We start from the raw sequence: 16,478 nt of genomic DNA, 5'->3' as shown, positions 1-16,478 counted from the left end.
AGGTGATGGCCACTAAGGCGGCTACCTTTGCCAACAGATATAGAAACAAGCAAGCAAGATGCTAAGGCATGAAAGGAGGTCAATAAAAGCAGACAAATTTAGATCCCACAAAGGTGCTGGGTCTCTCACAGGAAGAAACACTCTCTAAAGCAGTGGTTTTCCTACTTTTTTTTTTCTGGCAAACCAGTCGAAGAAAATTGTTGATGCCCGCGACCCAACAGAGTTTGGGGTGCGGGAGAGGTTCAGGGATGTGGTGCAGGGGTGAGGGCTGCGGGGTGGGGCCGGGAATGAGGGGTTCAGGGTGTGGGATGGGGCTCTGGGCTGGGGCAGGGAGTTGGGGTGCGGGAGGGGGTCAGGGATGTGGTGCAGGGGTGAGGGCTGCGGGGTGGGGCCGGGAATGAGGGGTTCAGGGTGTGGGATGGGGCTCTGGGCTGGGGCAGGGAGTTGGGGTGCGGGAGGGGGTCAGGGCTCTGGGCTGGGGGGGTGCAGGCTCTGAGGTGGGATCAGGGATGAGGAGTTCGGGGTGCAGGAAGGGGCTCTGGGTTTGGGGAGGGCTCAGGATTGGGGCAGGGGGTTGGGGCGTGGGCTTACCTTGGATGGCTCCCAGTCAGCGGCGCAGTGGGGGTGCTAAGGCAGACTTCCTGCCTGACCTGGCACTGTGGACCACACTGCGCCCCGGAATCAGCCAGCAGCAGGGCCAGCTTCTAGGCGCACAAGCGGCTCAGTGCAGCTCTCGCCTGCAGGCACCACCCTCCTGCAGCTGCCATTGGCCAGTTCCCAGCCAATTGGAGTGCGGAGCTGGTACTCAGGGGGGGGGCAGCGTGCAGAGCCCTGTGGGCTCCCCCCCCCCCCGCCTACGAGCCGGACCTGCTGCTGGCTGCTTCTGGGGCACAACGCGGTGTCAGAAAAGGTAGGGACCAGCCTGCCTTAGCCGGGACTTTTAATGGCTAGGGCCAGGCTAGCGCTATAATCATGGATCGCGGGCATCAACAATCTTCAACTGGGTCGCCAGGAAAAAAAAAAAAAAAGTTTGAAAACTACTGCTTTAGGGCATTGAAAATCAGGCAGAGGTCCCATTTGGGGCCAGTTGTTGAACCAGAAGAAACAGATTTATTTAGGCCCTTAAGAAAGCTAGCTGCTGTAAGGTGGCCAAAGACAAAGAAGCCTTGGATGGGTGAGTGAAAGGCTATGTTAATGACCATGTACTCTGATACTGTGCCTATCGTCAAAGAAACAGGTCTCTCTAGCTGGCAATCCAGGATCTTGGAAAGCATACCTTCTGGTGCTTGAGAAGATAGGAGGGAGCACCAGGACAGGAAAAGCATCCACTTTTGGAGGCAAGTCTTGTGAGTACAGACTGGGTTTTCTACTGGATAAGAAAACTGAATGAACGTTATTCAAATAGGTTAACTCCATGCTTGAGAGTCATTGAGGAACCATGCTCTCATATTCAAGGAGGAAGGGTTGTAATAAACAAGGGTCCCTGAGTTGTGTTAACAGATCCTTTGTGATCAGAAGTTTGAGGGGTGTTATCTCAGAGGTGGATGAGGTTTGAATGCCACTCTGCCAAGCGGGTGCTAGGAGGATCACTCTTGCTCCCTTCTCGATGCAATCTGAGAAGGGTCTTGAGAATTAATGAAATAGGAGGCTAGGAGTAAAGAAGGGACCTATGCCATGGTGTTACTAGGGTATCCCCTAGAAAGTCATGACCATGACCTCCCTTGGAGGAGAACAGATGACATTTTTGTACAGTTCAGGGTGGAAAAGAGGTCTACCCCAGTACTGTCAGATGCTGCAGAAGATGGTCTTTGAGCTCCCATTCATGATCCTGCCAGAAGTGTCTGTTCAGGGAGTCTGCAGTTGTATTCTGGTAGATAGACTGATGATATTTCTACCTGATGGGTGATGAGCCTGTTCCACAGCCTTTGTGACTTTGCATAAGGACTAGGACCTTGCTCCACGTTGTCTTCTGATATGGTACACTGCTGTCCTGTTATCTAGCATTACTCTGACTGACAGACCTCATATAACACAAAGGAAGTGTTGGCAAGCCTATCACACTGCTTATAGCTCCAAGATATAGATATGGAGCACAGATTCCTATGCTGATCATGTGATTGTGCTGTCTCCCCCATTAGATGAGTTCCCCATCCCAACAGATGCCCATCCATTGCAAAGGTTTTCCAAGGCGCTGAATGCAAGAATGGGGTTCCAACACAGACCTTCTCTGGATCTTTTCACTAGGTAAGAGTCCAACACCTGCTGAGGCACTGTGATGCTTTTGGAGAGGCTATGTTTTTTGGGGGTATACACTGTTCTTATCTGTGTCTGGAGGCACCTGAGGTGCCTCCACACAAGGAGTCACGTGGCCCAAGACTTTTAGGCAGGTCCTCACCTGTTTGCAGGCTGCACTGTTACGCTGAGATTAGGTTGTACAGGGTGGAGAGTCTCTGCTTGGGTAGATAGGCTCTTGCTGTTGTGGAGTAGAGTAGCACCAATAAATAGAGTCTATTCTCTGAACCTGAGACAGTATGGATTTTCGTGGTTGATGCGAGTCCCAAATATTGAAATAACATTAATGTCCTTTTTGCTTCTTGCCTCTTGAAGTGACTGGCCCTGGAGAAGCCAGACATCCAGATATGGGAACAGATATTCCCCACTGACGTAGGCAAGGGGCTACTACTGCAAGAATCTTTGTGAACACCCGCAGGGATGTGGAGAGTCTGAAGGGGAGAAATCAATATTGATAGTGATCTGCCCCAACCACAAAACGTGGGAAATGCTTGTGTGAAGGGTGGAGGACAACAGAAATAGGCATCCTGAAGGTTGAGCACAATGAACCAGTCTCCTGGATCTAAGGATGGAAACACGGTGGCTAGTGTCACCACTCTGAAATGCTGTGCTAGGACATAACCTCAGGAACTTGAACTGAGGATCGGTCTCCGCCCTGCACTTTTCTTGGGAACCAGGAAGTAATTGGAATAGAACCCTCTTTTGGTGAACTCTGATGGGGGGGGCGCGGGGGGGAGGCTGGTTCTATAGTTCCCAGAAGAAGGAAAAATGGATCTCTTGCTTTAAGAGTTCCTTGTCAGAGGGATCCCTGAAGAGGGACGGGGGTAGGATGGGAAGGAGGAATAGAATGGAATTGTACATAATAATCACTTTGACTACCTCCATTATCCACTTGTCTGAGGTAAGGTACCCCCCAAGCAGGTAGGCAACAGGATAGTCAGTTTCCAGAGGAGGGGTAGTTGCACAACCGTTAGTCCAGGGAAAAGGCATACTGAACTCTATGCCCATGACTAAGGTGTCAAAAGTGTCTCAAAGGAAGGAGCTGACTGGATAGAAGAAGGGCTTGGAGGCCCGATGGTCTTTCTTCTGAAAGGATCCGAGTCTTAGGCCTGGTCTACACTGGGGGACGGAGGGAGGGGGAGGAAAATCGGTTTAAGTTACGCAACTTCAGCTACGTTATTCACATAGCTGAAGTTGACGTACTTAGATCTACTTACCGTGGTGTCTTCACTGCGGTAGCTTGACTCCTGACACTCCCCCGTTGAGTCTGCCTACGCTTCTCTCTCCGGTGGAGTACTGGAGTCGACTGGAGAGCGCTCGGCAGTCGATTTATCGCATCTTCACTAGACACGATAAATTGACCCCTGCTGGATCGATTGCTCCGGAGGTAAGTGTAGACATACCCTTCGGAAAAGTATGCTGATGGTAAAGGAATAGTCTCAATCTCTGAGTGTTTTGAGATCTACTGAATTGTTTTTTTGTTCTAAGCACATTAATCCCCAATGACTGCAATGTTGCCCTGGGCGTCGGGGTGAGTCCTTGAGCATGGGGAGAGAGAATCCCGTTTGCTCACTGAAGAGCTTAGGCCCTTTGATGGGAAGTCTTCCATCATGTTTTGAACTTCTCCTGGAAGTCCTGAGGATTGGTAGCAGGATGCTCTTCTCATGACCACTGCCACAGCCATGCATCTAGAAGCTGTATCATCAGCATCTAGAGTGGCTTGCAGAGAAGATTTCACAATCAATTGTCCTTTAATAATAAGTTATGATAGACAGAAATTGATCTTTTTGGTTTTGTGGCAAATGCTCAATAAAATGCGTAAACGTGGAGTATGTATTGAAATCATATTTTGCCATCAAGGCCTGGTAGACTGCAATGCGAAATTGGCTGATCAATAGTTCTGCCTTCCCATCAAGTCCCGCCTTTTAAATTCCTTATCTGATGGCGAGGACCTATATCGAGTCCCACAGTTACTCTCATAAGTCGCCTCCACCATAAGTTCCTTGAAGGTCTTGAAATCATTTGCACAGGAGGGAGGGGGTGGCATTACTGCCTCATCCAGAGGTTAAGATGGACTTTCCAGATGGAGATGAGATCTCCTCTGGCCGAGACTCCTATTCTTCTTATACATCTTCTGGTACCAGAGAGATGTGCAGAACCAAGGTGTGTTGTACTAGAGGATGTTCTGCAGAAACAGGTGGGTATTGGTGCTTTCTCCTAGGCATCCAGTGAAGTTGGTCACTGTAATGGCCCCATTGGGGAGGTGGATAAGGAGAGGGACCCCAATGATATTCATAATCTCTGGGCCTACAATGTCTGGTAGGTTCCTCATGCTTGTCTTCATGCCAGGGGCTCATAGGCGTAGAGTACTAGGGTACCGGGAAAGATCCTTGTACAGAGATCTGAGTCTGAGGAGTCTTCCCCTGAATTAAGTGAGGGGAAAGCATGATATGCTAAATAGGTACCAAAGAGTGGAGGTGTAACCAGTCCCAACATGTTACTTTTGTGGCAGTACCATGGAGATGACGCTTTTAGATCCTTCTACAATTGACAATTCAGGCTCAGAGAAAATCTCCTCTGAAGAAAGGACCTGGAAAGAGGCGGAGGGCTCTGATATCCTTCACCTAAGCTAGAGTTGGTACTGGGTAGTGAGATGGGGGCTGTTGCAGTACCAGGATGGTTGTAGTGTCCTGTCCCCTTTCAGAGGTACTGAGAGATACCGGTGTTGGGATGTGAATGATAGCCCGATGTGTCTCACTATTTCACAAGGGAGCGGATGGTGCTGCCTCAGTAGTTGCTCTTGTGGTAGACACATTCAAGAGGGTCTTCTTCCCTGGTGCTGGACTCAGTAGGAGCCTCTGCTGTACCCTTAGAGGGATATGAGGTCTCATGTGGTGATCTGCCCCTCTTCTTAGTTTCCCTGCTGGGAGAAGAATGCCTCTCCCTTTTGAGGTCTTATTGTTCAGAGCTGCAGACAAAGCTGCAACAGTCTGTGATGTAGAGGCCGATGTATAGGGGAGAGAAGTGAACCCTTCAGGAGCCAAGGCATGCTCCATTAGTATGAGCTTCATTTTACTCTCCCTGTCTTCCTTGGATCTGACCTTAAAACCTAGTCAAATGTTAGCAGGGTTGTGGGAGTCCCCCCAAACACAACAGGCAGCTAGAGTGTCCATTGCTGTGGGGAAAGGACCAGTGGCAAGTTTCATAGGTCTTAAACCCTGGGGTTTTGGACTTAATCTTGTGTTGGAGTAGAATTGTTAACACAACAAGAAGGGGAAGAGCCCCCCCTCTTCTTCTTGACCAACAGAAAATAAAGTGGAAGAAAGGTATAATGAAACAGAATTAAAAGAAAAGCGACAAAAACAGTAAAAACAAAATACACAAGTCAAGGCAGGAAGCCAAACAGCAATAAGTAAAACTCTGTCTTGAGCTGCAGGCTGTACAGAAGGCACTGAGCGGCGGCAGGCTCATGCCTCCCTATATGCTCTCATTCAGAGCACGATACACTGTTTTGCGCAGGCGTGGGCCCACAAATACTAGTCTGCAGTCTCTGGTTGAGAACTCACAAATGCATGCACATAGTGCAGTGAAGCATGCACGGGGACATATGCTCAAAGAAGAACCAGGCTGTTTATTCATAGGGAACACAAAAGGTTTCAACTAGTGACCACAGATGGTAAGAAGGAACTGAGGGAAAGTCTTCCAAGTTCAAGGAGTTCACCTGCAGGAGGAACCACCCCTACAGGTACCACTAGAGAAAACTCCCCAACACTGGTGTATGGGATGCACACACAGACACACGGTGTAACCGACATACACAAGCACTCTAAGACCTTGTTTTCTGGCCAGACCTAATGCCTAGTAAGATTTACAAGAGGGTCTAAACTCCCATTTAAGTCAATGGGATTGTGATCTTAACAGCTGCTCAGTGCCCACTGGCAATGGGTTCACTGCCATGTAACAGCAATTCCTATGAAGCCTGACAAACTCACTACACCTTACATGCTGCTCTCATAACTATCTCTAAATAATGTTGTGTGAGATATCAAATGAAAGCCCGTGACACACCGGTCATTAATATCACTGTCAAATGTATGTATTAACACTGACCCAAACAAAGGGAAAAACAGGGTTTCTTCCAGACAAGAGTTATCAATCTGTCTCTAATATAAATTAAGTATGGTGATGCCAGAGACAATGGGCAGTTCATTTGCCTCTGAGGTAAACACCAATTACCAGAAGGATGAGGAAACAGCATGGTGTCAGCACACCAGAGTCTCACCCGAGGGGGTTATCCTGACTCTTGAAATAAAGACAATGGAACTTTGGGGAATGTAAGGAGAAGCAAAATGGCATCTTGTTATCCATCACTTAGGGGACAAAGGAGCGAGTTCTCTTTGTATCTCTAAACAGTGGAAACCCTGCCACATGGGTGGGTGATGCTGAAAGGCTGCTTGAGGTAAGACGCTTACTTTAGTCAAGGCTATAACCCATTAAGTTTTAGAGAGAGATTGGGTGAGGTAATGTATTTTATTGTACCAATTTCTATTGATGAAATAAACAAGCTTTTGACCTTATACAGAGCTCTTCAAAGTAATCTCAAAAGTTTGTCTCTTTCATCAAAAGAAGTTGGTACAATAAAAGATACTACCTCACCCATCCTGTCTCTAATATCCTGGGACCGAAATAGCTACAACAAAACTGCAAACAAGTTAAATTTTAGTCACTTAGAAGCATGTTGTTAGCCTTTTGTTTTATTTGTAACCATTTCGGTCTACTATTCTTGCGTGGTATCACTTAAATCAAGTTTTTGGTTAATAAACTTCTTTGTTTTATTATAAACATATCAGTGCTGTTACATTAAACAGAGTGTGAATTCCCAGTTAAATCAAACAAGTGGTGTGCGTGTGTACACACACACACACACACACACTCTCAAGCAGACTTGGTAATTTCTGTGAGCGTCCAGTAACGGAACGGATACTGCAGGGAGACACTTCTGGAGGGCTCAGGAACTGAAGAACACAAAGGGTTAACCTAGGAGGCAAAGTTAGAACAGAAATCTGTGGGTCTGGCTACCAAAACTGGAGTGGGAAGGAGTTGTTGTAACTCAGTTTAGCACCAGCAGATTCCTTTTATGCTGAGGCAGAAGGGTAACAGGGTGATTTACAATTCTGGATATACCAAGAAAGAATTACAGGGACATAAGTATTTAACCTGCTTAGGGGTTTTTGTAAGTCCTATTGGGTGTCTATCTGCATCTTTAGGAGATTAAATACCTTTGTAAGTCTGACCCTTAGTCTCTCTGGGCCTCCGTTCCCCATATGTAAAATGGAGCAATGCTGCCTTCCTTTCTCTCCTCCTATTTTTGTCTGTGTTGTCTACTTAGGCTGTAAGCTCTTTGGGACAGGGACTCATACCATGTGTCTATACAGTGCCTTGTATAATGGGGCTCCAAACTTTGAGGGTCTGGAAGACCTGCCCAGCAACATAAAGAAGATGCAACAAGCAAGTGTAATAAAAGGAATGAAGGAGGGAGGGAGGATGAGAGTAACTAGCTTTCTCCATTAAAAAATAAAATACTAAGAAAACCAGAGAAACTTTAACTGATCTCTTTCTAGTCTTAAATCAAGCTTTGACCATGAAATATACATTCAAGATCCCTCTAGAATCAAGAAAATAATTTATTTTCTTCTGGTAAAACAAAAGCCTTTTGAAAACAGACTCAGCTTTAATAATCTAGCCAAAATAACAGATCAAATTAATGTTTTTATTTCAACTCCATTCCTCCCTATTCCTTACCTTCATTTCCCAGGTTTCTCTGAAGTAGGCAATAAGGTTTTTGGGGTAAGAGCTCTTTTCCTGTCCCAACCTCTGTTAAGTTACAGGCAAAATTATGGTACTAGATATTTAATAACTCTCTCAAAAAAGTTCCTCTTACCTGCTAGTTTACATTTTGCAGCTTGGAATGGAAGTGAATAGAAGCGTCTACCTAGTTTGTACACTTTGTTGTTTTCAATAATCTCACTGAAGCCATAATCAACATAGCATACCTAATAATTGAAAGAAAAGGAGAAACATTTATTTTTCATATTACAAGTATGTTAGTACTATTTTAATGATTTATCCAGAAAACACAAACTTGGTGGACTTATTTAGTAACCACATTTTTATATAGCCAGATGTTAAAAATCTGTTTCTCATTAACATGGTATATAATTTGCAATACCATTATATGAAAATTCTTCAAACTAACTTAATGTCAATAAAAAAAAGTTTAGAAAAAAGTGCTCCACACCCTTTTTCTCTTTCCTGAAATCACTGCAAGATCAGTGTTAGCTGTTCCTTGGAACATCAGCACTTCGAAGGGTACAAAATGATAGTGCTTTCTAGTACATATTGCCTCAGAATGGTACAGAAGATGGCAGTAAAGTGGTAATTCTGAATTTTTTGGCTTTTGTGGGTTTAGGCCAGACCCTTTAATAGTATTTCAATGCAGTTCTAGGTATTTCCCTTTTGTTTTTATGAGAATGGAACCTTTTTGAGTCTCATTTCTGATAATTACATGGTTTGAGAATACAGCAGACTTCATATCATCTCGATAAGTAAATTGCTTAGTCAGTGGGAGAAAATGGCTCATGGTGGTTGGAACAGAAGAAGCTATAGTGATGCTTCGTAGCAGCTTATACAGATGGTCTCTTGTTTTTCTGAACTACACACTGCACCATGCTAACGTCTTGAAGATCACCAGGCTCATGGATAGCGATTTAGAAGCCTTTCTGAAAATCTGATGTGCAAGCCAGACACTCCAGAAAGCCAGACTTCAACAAGAAATCTGGAAGTGATACTTCAGAAAGCAGGCTGTTCTTGCAATGCACCATTGGCCTTCCTACTGTGCAAACCAGTGCAGTTAACTGTAATCTGGAGAGAAATCAGAGGTACATTAGCTACTATTGTCCTTGCAGTTTTTCTGCAGCTAACACTAAAGCCTTCAAATACTGGACAGATTCCCTCATCTCATGATTTCCCAGCTGAATGAGAACTCACACAGTTTTGGAACAGGTACTTAAAACTGTGTCTCCACTAAACTAATTTGTGAAGTGGAGTAGTATTAGAAGTGTGTTCAGCATGACATACTTCCACTAAGATCTGCTAACTAGGGAAGTAGAGACTGCAAAAAATAAAAACCTACAATTTAAGGTTGGTTAGTATAACTACATAGTGACACTAGACACAAAGGCTTGAAATTTTTCTTAAAAAACTCTTCCAGTTCAGTCATGTTCTAATTCTCTAAAAGTAGAGCCACCAAAAATACAACTGTGACTCTAGAGAACAAAGAACAAGAAGCGAAACTGCAGCAGTGTGAAGAGTTCAATAATTTTGTTCAAGGTATTTTATTAACCAGCACGCTGAGTATAACAGCAGGAATACCCCGTCAGTGTAAGTGAGCCTAAGCACTAGTGTTAAGCTGCAAAAAACACAGTAAGGATAGACTTATGGTAACTGCACTAGGACTGGACTCAGGAGATCAGCATTCTAGTTATCCATTGGCATTTACATTCTATATCAGGAAGATGGAGATACTACTTCCAAGTTTCATAATGATGCACAGGATACATTAGTGTATTAGAGATACCAATGAACACAGAAAATCCTAAAATAAAAATCAGGAAAAATGCAACAGACCATTTACTTTAGCTGCAATGCTGTAATTATTTTAAAAACCACACTGTTTTCATATAAGGAAGAGCAAAAGCAATTTGTTGCTGAGTACTGCAGAGTGATTCTGCTGTGATAAATGCACAGATATTACCTGTATTATTATTTACACTAATTCTTTTTCACAAAGTGTCAGAATGGAAGAGTTGCTTGCCTTTATTCTATTGTCTTCCACTGAAATTATCTGAGCACGCAACCAGGCATCTTCCTCAGCATGTACAGCGACAAGTTGTCCAATGCTTACAGACTGCATTAGCAATACTGTGGGATTCTGATTATAATATTCTTTCATCTCATCTTCCATTAGTTCTTGAGCAGCAGAATAGTCTTTGCCCACGTACCTACAGTATGTCAGGGGAAACAAATCCACCAAAGGGGTAAGTACAGCAACAGAAAAGTTGAGCAGATGCAAAACAAACAGAAAAGCATACATGTAGATTTTTAGTCACATCGGTATCTGAACTTTCCCTCTCCAAAAATGAGGATACAGAAACAGTTATAGTTCCTGGAGAAGCAAAGAATTTAGTAGTACTATCTGAAGCTAGGTAAGGGTCAAATGAGAGACCCAATATAACTGTTTGCGACACAAATTGGATTCGATTGTAAATATCCAAAAAGAAAATTGCTAGTGGATCAGTCCAATACCGTAAGGGATTTTACAGTACTCTTTAGAACCTGAACTTTTTCAGTGAAAGTCCCTAGCACTTCTGGTAGTGAAGGTATATTTCATTTTATAAGCTGAGTGGTGTCTGAAGTCAGATATGATGCAACCAGGAAATTGGAACTTATCTTTGAAACTTTAAGGGATTGTGATCCTCCACATTCATGGAAATATTAGTTACCATCAGTGTGATTTCACCAAAGTTAAACTTTGTGCAAAGGAAATTTTCCCCACACGAACCTCAGGGGAACTAGAGCAACTTTAGGCATCAAACTTGCAGTCTCTCTCCTGGATCTCCAGACTTGATCCCTAATAGTAGGCTGCTGTCCTCGTTCATCCCTAGACAATTTGTTTCCCAGAACAATCCATTCTTCAACTGTCAGATTCTGATCTCCCATATTGCCCCTCCATCCATTTCCCTTGGCTGTGACTTGTGAAAAAAGTGAAGTTATTTTCTTTAACTGTGGTTAACGCTAATCCTTTACTCATTATCATTCATGTGCTAATCCAGCTGTTACTGTGCATCAGCTGTCACACTGCTTCCTTTCACTTGTCAGTGGTAAAATGCAGAGCTGCAGTCTAGTAGATAGACAGACAGCTGCAGCAGCCCAGCTATAAAGGCAAAAGGTTATATGAACCCAAACCAAGGGTGGAAGAGTGCCAAATTTCATTTAAAAACTAAACTATTTAAAATTATGCCATATGATCACTCAGGACATTCTTGCTTAACTAGTTTCTGGCAATATTCAAACATCCTGTTAACAGGGTATTAAATGATTTTGTTTTCTCAAAGCTGGTGAAGTATCAAATTAAGTTTATACTAGGAGAGAGATTTCCTTTTCCTGATTCTTTTAAAGCTATCTTTACATAACATTTACTTAGACTGCAGAATCACAACACTCCACCATATGCTAGGGTGTCCAACTACATGTTACATGTTACAAAGTATTTGCTTTGTATTCAATGTAATTCACCTTTGTAAAGAGAGCCCATTATACATCAAGCCATGACGACAGGAATTATTGCATTTTGAGCTATAGTTCATTTCAAACATGAAATTCACTTCATTTTAAAATTGAAAATGCAGCTCCGTTTTTTAAATGTTCACTATAGCAGTGCACACCCACTGTGTTCCTTCCAAAATAGTAAACTAATAGAATCTATCCATATTATATAAATAAAGAGAATCAACTTGAGTGATCAGGAGGCTTTAGCTTCCATGAGTGAGTTTTTTCTTAAGGGAAAACAACAAAAAAGTTACTAACTATCCTGCTAGAAAGAGTTAAATCACATACACGTATCTATATTGTAGGATCTATACCTGTAAATATAGGCATATACCAACCTAACTATGGTGGCAATATCCCCATGAAGAAGTTTATCAAGCACTTTAACCACCTCACTTGCATTCTACCCACTAAATCATGCTCGCTAGGACTATTTCTAACAATGCAAATCTGAATATCTTAAAATCCCCATCCAACTGCTTCAACTTCTATTCTACCCTGGTTAAATCTCAGACAGCAGGGTATCATCCAAACACCAGTCTAAACTAAACAAAGGAACAGCAGAGACACAGTTATGGTCCAAGCAAATAAAAGAGGAATCTGATCACATTGATAGCATTGCAGCCAACACCATCTCACTAGCTTCCCTAGTCATAGAATAACATGGTTGGAAGGGACCTCAGGAGGTCATCTAGTCCAACCCCCTGCTCAAAGCAGGACCAACCCCAACTAAATCATTCCAGCCAGGGCTTTGTCAAGCCTGACCTTAAAAACCTCTAAGGAAGGAGATTCCACCACCTCCCTAGGTAACCCATTCCAGTGCTTTATCACCCTCCTAGTGAAAAAGTTTTTCCTAATATCCAACCTAAACCTCCCCCACTGCAACTTGAGACCATTATTCCTTGTTCTGTCATCTGGTACCACTGACAACAGTCTAGATCCATCGTCTTTGGAACCCCCTTTCAGGTAGTTGAAAGCAGCTATCAAATCGCCCCTCATTCTTCTCTTCTGCGGACTAAACAATCCCAGTTCCCTCAGCCTCTCCTCATAAGTCATGTGCTCCAGCCCCCTAATCATTTTTGTTCCCCTTTGCTGGACTCTTTCCAATTTTTCCACATCCTTCTTGTAGCGTGGGGCCCAAAACTGGACACAGTACTCCAGATGAGGCCTCACCAATGCCGAATAGAGGGGAATGATCACGTCCCTCAATCTGCTGGCAATGCTCCTACTTATACAGCCCAAAATGCTGTTAGCCTTCTTGGCAACAAGGGCACACTCATAGAATATCAGTGTTGGAAGGGACCTAATTTGTTGGTGTACAGCTTACAAATTAATTCCAGTTCTGCAGTTTCTTGTTTGAGTCTGTTTTTAGAACATAAGAACATAAGTGATCTCTCTCCTACCATCCATCTCCACCCTCTGACAAACAGAGGCTAGGGACACCATTCCTTACCCATCCCGGCTAATAGCCATTAATGGACTTAACCACCATGAATTTATCCAGTTCTCTTTTAAACATTGTTATAGTCCTAGCCTTCACGACCTCCTCAGGTAAGGAGTTCCACAAGTTGACTGTGCGCTCCATGAAGAAGAACTTCCTTTTATTTGTTTTGAACCTGCTGCCTATTAATTTCATTTGGTGACCCCTAGTTCTTGTATTATGGGAATAAGTAAATAACTTACTTTTTGAAGTTTTTTGTTGAAGAATTGCCACTTTTAAGTCTGAGTGGTAGCCATGTTAGTCTGTATCAGCAAAAACAATGAGGAGTACTTGTGGCACCTTAGAGACTAACATTTATTTCGGAATAAGCTTTTGTGGGCTAAAACCCATTCCATCGGATGCATGCAGTGGAAAACAAATCATAGAATATCAGGGTTGGAAGGGACCTCAGGAGGTCATCTAGTCCAACCCTCTGCTCAAAGCAGGACCAATCCCCAGACAGATTAAGGTGGGCTATTATCAGCAGGAGAAAAAAAAAAAAAAAAAAAAAAACAACTTTTGTAGTGATAATCAGGACGGCCTATTTCCAACAGTTGACAAGAAGGTGTGAGTAACAAGGGGAAAAATGCTAAGTCATAAAAATGTTGGCATACTGTGGGGCCATACGGGTACCCATAGCAGTGCCACTGACTTGAAGGTATACATTGTGCTCACCCACAACTATTTCACATTTGGGGACAGTCACAAAGTTCAGCCACCAGGTTTGCTGTGACATTATTGGGGATACTGTTCCTGACTGTTTGAAGTCCATCTTTGTGTGGAATATTGGTGTAGAGGCATCTACATCCATTGAATAGTATGTAATAAAGACTGGGAGTGGATGGGTCACTACAAAAACTAAAAACTAATTTCCCCCTACTGTTACTCACACCTTCTTGTCAACTGTTTGAAATGAGCCACCCTGATTACCACTACAAAAGTGATTTTTCCTTCTGTTGATAACAGCCCACTTTAATTGAATTGTCTCGTTAGAACTGACCCCACACTTGGTAAGGCAACTCTCATCTTTTCCCATATGTACTGTGTATATATATCTTCCTACTGTATATTCCACTCCATGCATCTGATGAAGTGGGTTTTAGCCCACAAAAGCTTATCCCCAAATAAATGTTAGTCTCTAAGGTGCCACAAGTACTCCTCGTTGTTTTTTTTACTGAATATCATGATTGTTACAGTGGCTATGAAATCTTAAATCTAAAAGAGCTACTAAAATAGATATTGAATTCATCCAGAACAAGCAGCCTTAGCAACACCTAACAGCAACTGGAACAGAACTCTGGTCAGCTCAAATAGGATTTGAAATGTATTGAGAGCATCCTGTACAACTGAATTCCCACTTCAACAATACCTTAAGTTTAATACACATTACATACTCTAATGAAGCCTATTTTGGAATGGAGGTCACATACATCTGAGATCAGAAGCAAAACAGTCATCACTTAAGTAGAGTATAACACAACCTTCTCCTCCATCTCCTCTGGGTCAGACATAAGGAACGTTCCTCTGACAAACCACAGGCAAGTTCAACTGACAGGGTAATGAACTGCTCACAACCTGAGCCTTTGGGGAGGCGCTGCAGTATGTACAGGCAATGGAATAAGATTAGCTATAGAGATTTCTGCTTCAGGTTGGGAATATGCAGGGCTACTTAAGCTGTACTAGAAATGTAACTTTTAAGAACTAGAACAGATATGTGATGGAGGAGCCTACACCCCAGAAAAACTTGACAGAGGATACAGGGCATATAATCAAAGGCAATGACTTCAAATTTTGAATGCAGAAACCACATTGATAATCAGGGTCATCAAGCAGTCCTTATCGAGAAGAGGAGTAAGTAGTTGGTGTGGATGTCTGCGTGTGTGACCAGCAGAAATGGTGTCAATCTCAGAATGCATTATTCTGATGTCTTGGAAAGCCTGTGTTCAAAGAAGCAGTGATTAAGCAGTGTTGAAATCTTCCTAATCCTCTCAACCACTGAAGTGTTTGTACTGCTCCTTGTTGAGGAGGAATTTTCCCTTGCTCTTCCCATGCTGACTTCATAGAAGGAACCTAAGAAAAGGGATCATTGATCTGAGCTGATGCAGCAAATCTGACACCCATGTTGAAGTGTGAAATGGATGGAGCCAAAATGCATGATGCTAAGTATGAAATGCCTGCTGAAACTGTTTAAACCCAATGGCATTGACAAAGTGACAAAAATGGCACAACTCTCTCTGGAGGAAAAACCCCACCCTAGACCCAGTACATACAGAGCAGACTTTTTAAATGTGAGCAGTTCCCAAAAGGTAATTCTTCATGTCAGAACCGATCCACCTTGAAAAGTTAATCTCAAACAGCTAAAAGCATAAGTGACACACTAAGTGTACAGTAAATGAATGTTGTCAAAATTAAAGACTGAAAAATAAAAAGTGTTGAGCATGGTTCCAGATCTGACAGAACACAAAGCTGTGGGGAGAAAGACAGGCTCTGTGCACCCCCCTTATTGATGCGAAGCATGCAATCTGCATTGGTCGATTAACGTTCTAGCATACAAGACCAACTCTTTGCTTACACTAGCCATTTTCCCCTCAAAAAATCATCCCACAGTTGCTGCCACCAGTTCAGATTTACCATTATATTTGTTTTTTAAATTAATTTATCTGAATTTAACTGAACTCTTCCAGAGGCTCTCTATATTTTCAATTCCCCCTTGTGTAGTAAGTGTATTGCCATTTTTTAATAACCTAGGCTCAGTCACAAACTCAAGTGGCCTTTCCTTTATTTTGATCAATGATTTTTCCATTCAGAGAGAGTCTGGTATACCATCTTGGCTAAAAGTTCTGGCACAAACTAGTTTACTGTTTTTAGAGCCAAGTTAGAGATAAAATTACGACCAGCCCCCTGCAATTGTAGCACTTGAAAATAAAACAGTAGGACTTGTTTGAGGTAAAGGACAATACATGTGAATGGTGTTAAGGCTCAGACTGAGGGGGGGGAAGAAAAAAAAAAAAAAAAAAAAAAAAAAAAGTTGGTCCTCTAGTCACATTTTGCCCATAAACCCAAAGTAGATGGCTGTTTCTGATAATTAAGCCATTATGCTGATAGAATTATCAGTAGGCTTCAGAGTCAAAATTCTATTTAGATCAGTTTCCATCTTTCTACAGACCACCACCACTGTTTTGAGGCACTTAATTTTCTCTAACTAAAACAGGGGCGGGCAAAAATTTTGGCCTGAGGGCCACATCGGGTTTTGGAAATTGTATGGAGGGCCGGTTAGGGGAGGGGGTTGTGCCCCCCCCCCCCAGACTCCTGCCCCATC

The 16,478-nt window shown here is 43.0% G+C and overlaps 1 protein-coding gene across 3 annotated transcripts in view; it reads right to left on the bottom strand.

The window, feature by feature from the left end:
* TDRD7 (tudor domain containing 7) overlaps positions 1-16,478 on the bottom strand; it is a 125,285-nt gene that overhangs the window by 34,553 nt on the left and 74,254 nt on the right. For all 3 annotated transcript variants that reach the window (XM_054032097.1, XM_054032096.1, XM_054032095.1), the window contains exons 8-9: positions 10,166-10,352; positions 8,234-8,345 (exon numbers count right to left, since the gene is read on the bottom strand). In XM_054032097.1, the coding sequence (XP_053888072.1) occupies positions 8,234-8,345; positions 10,166-10,352 (299 nt within the window). The remainder of the gene's footprint in view (positions 1-8,233; positions 8,346-10,165; positions 10,353-16,478) is intronic.

The sequence above is a fragment of the Malaclemys terrapin genome, chromosome 6 (genome assembly GCF_027887155.1).
Source record: "Malaclemys terrapin pileata isolate rMalTer1 chromosome 6, rMalTer1.hap1, whole genome shotgun sequence".
Lineage (NCBI taxonomy): Eukaryota > Metazoa > Chordata > Testudines > Emydidae > Malaclemys > Malaclemys terrapin.
This window is presented reverse-complemented; position numbering and strand designations above follow the sequence as displayed.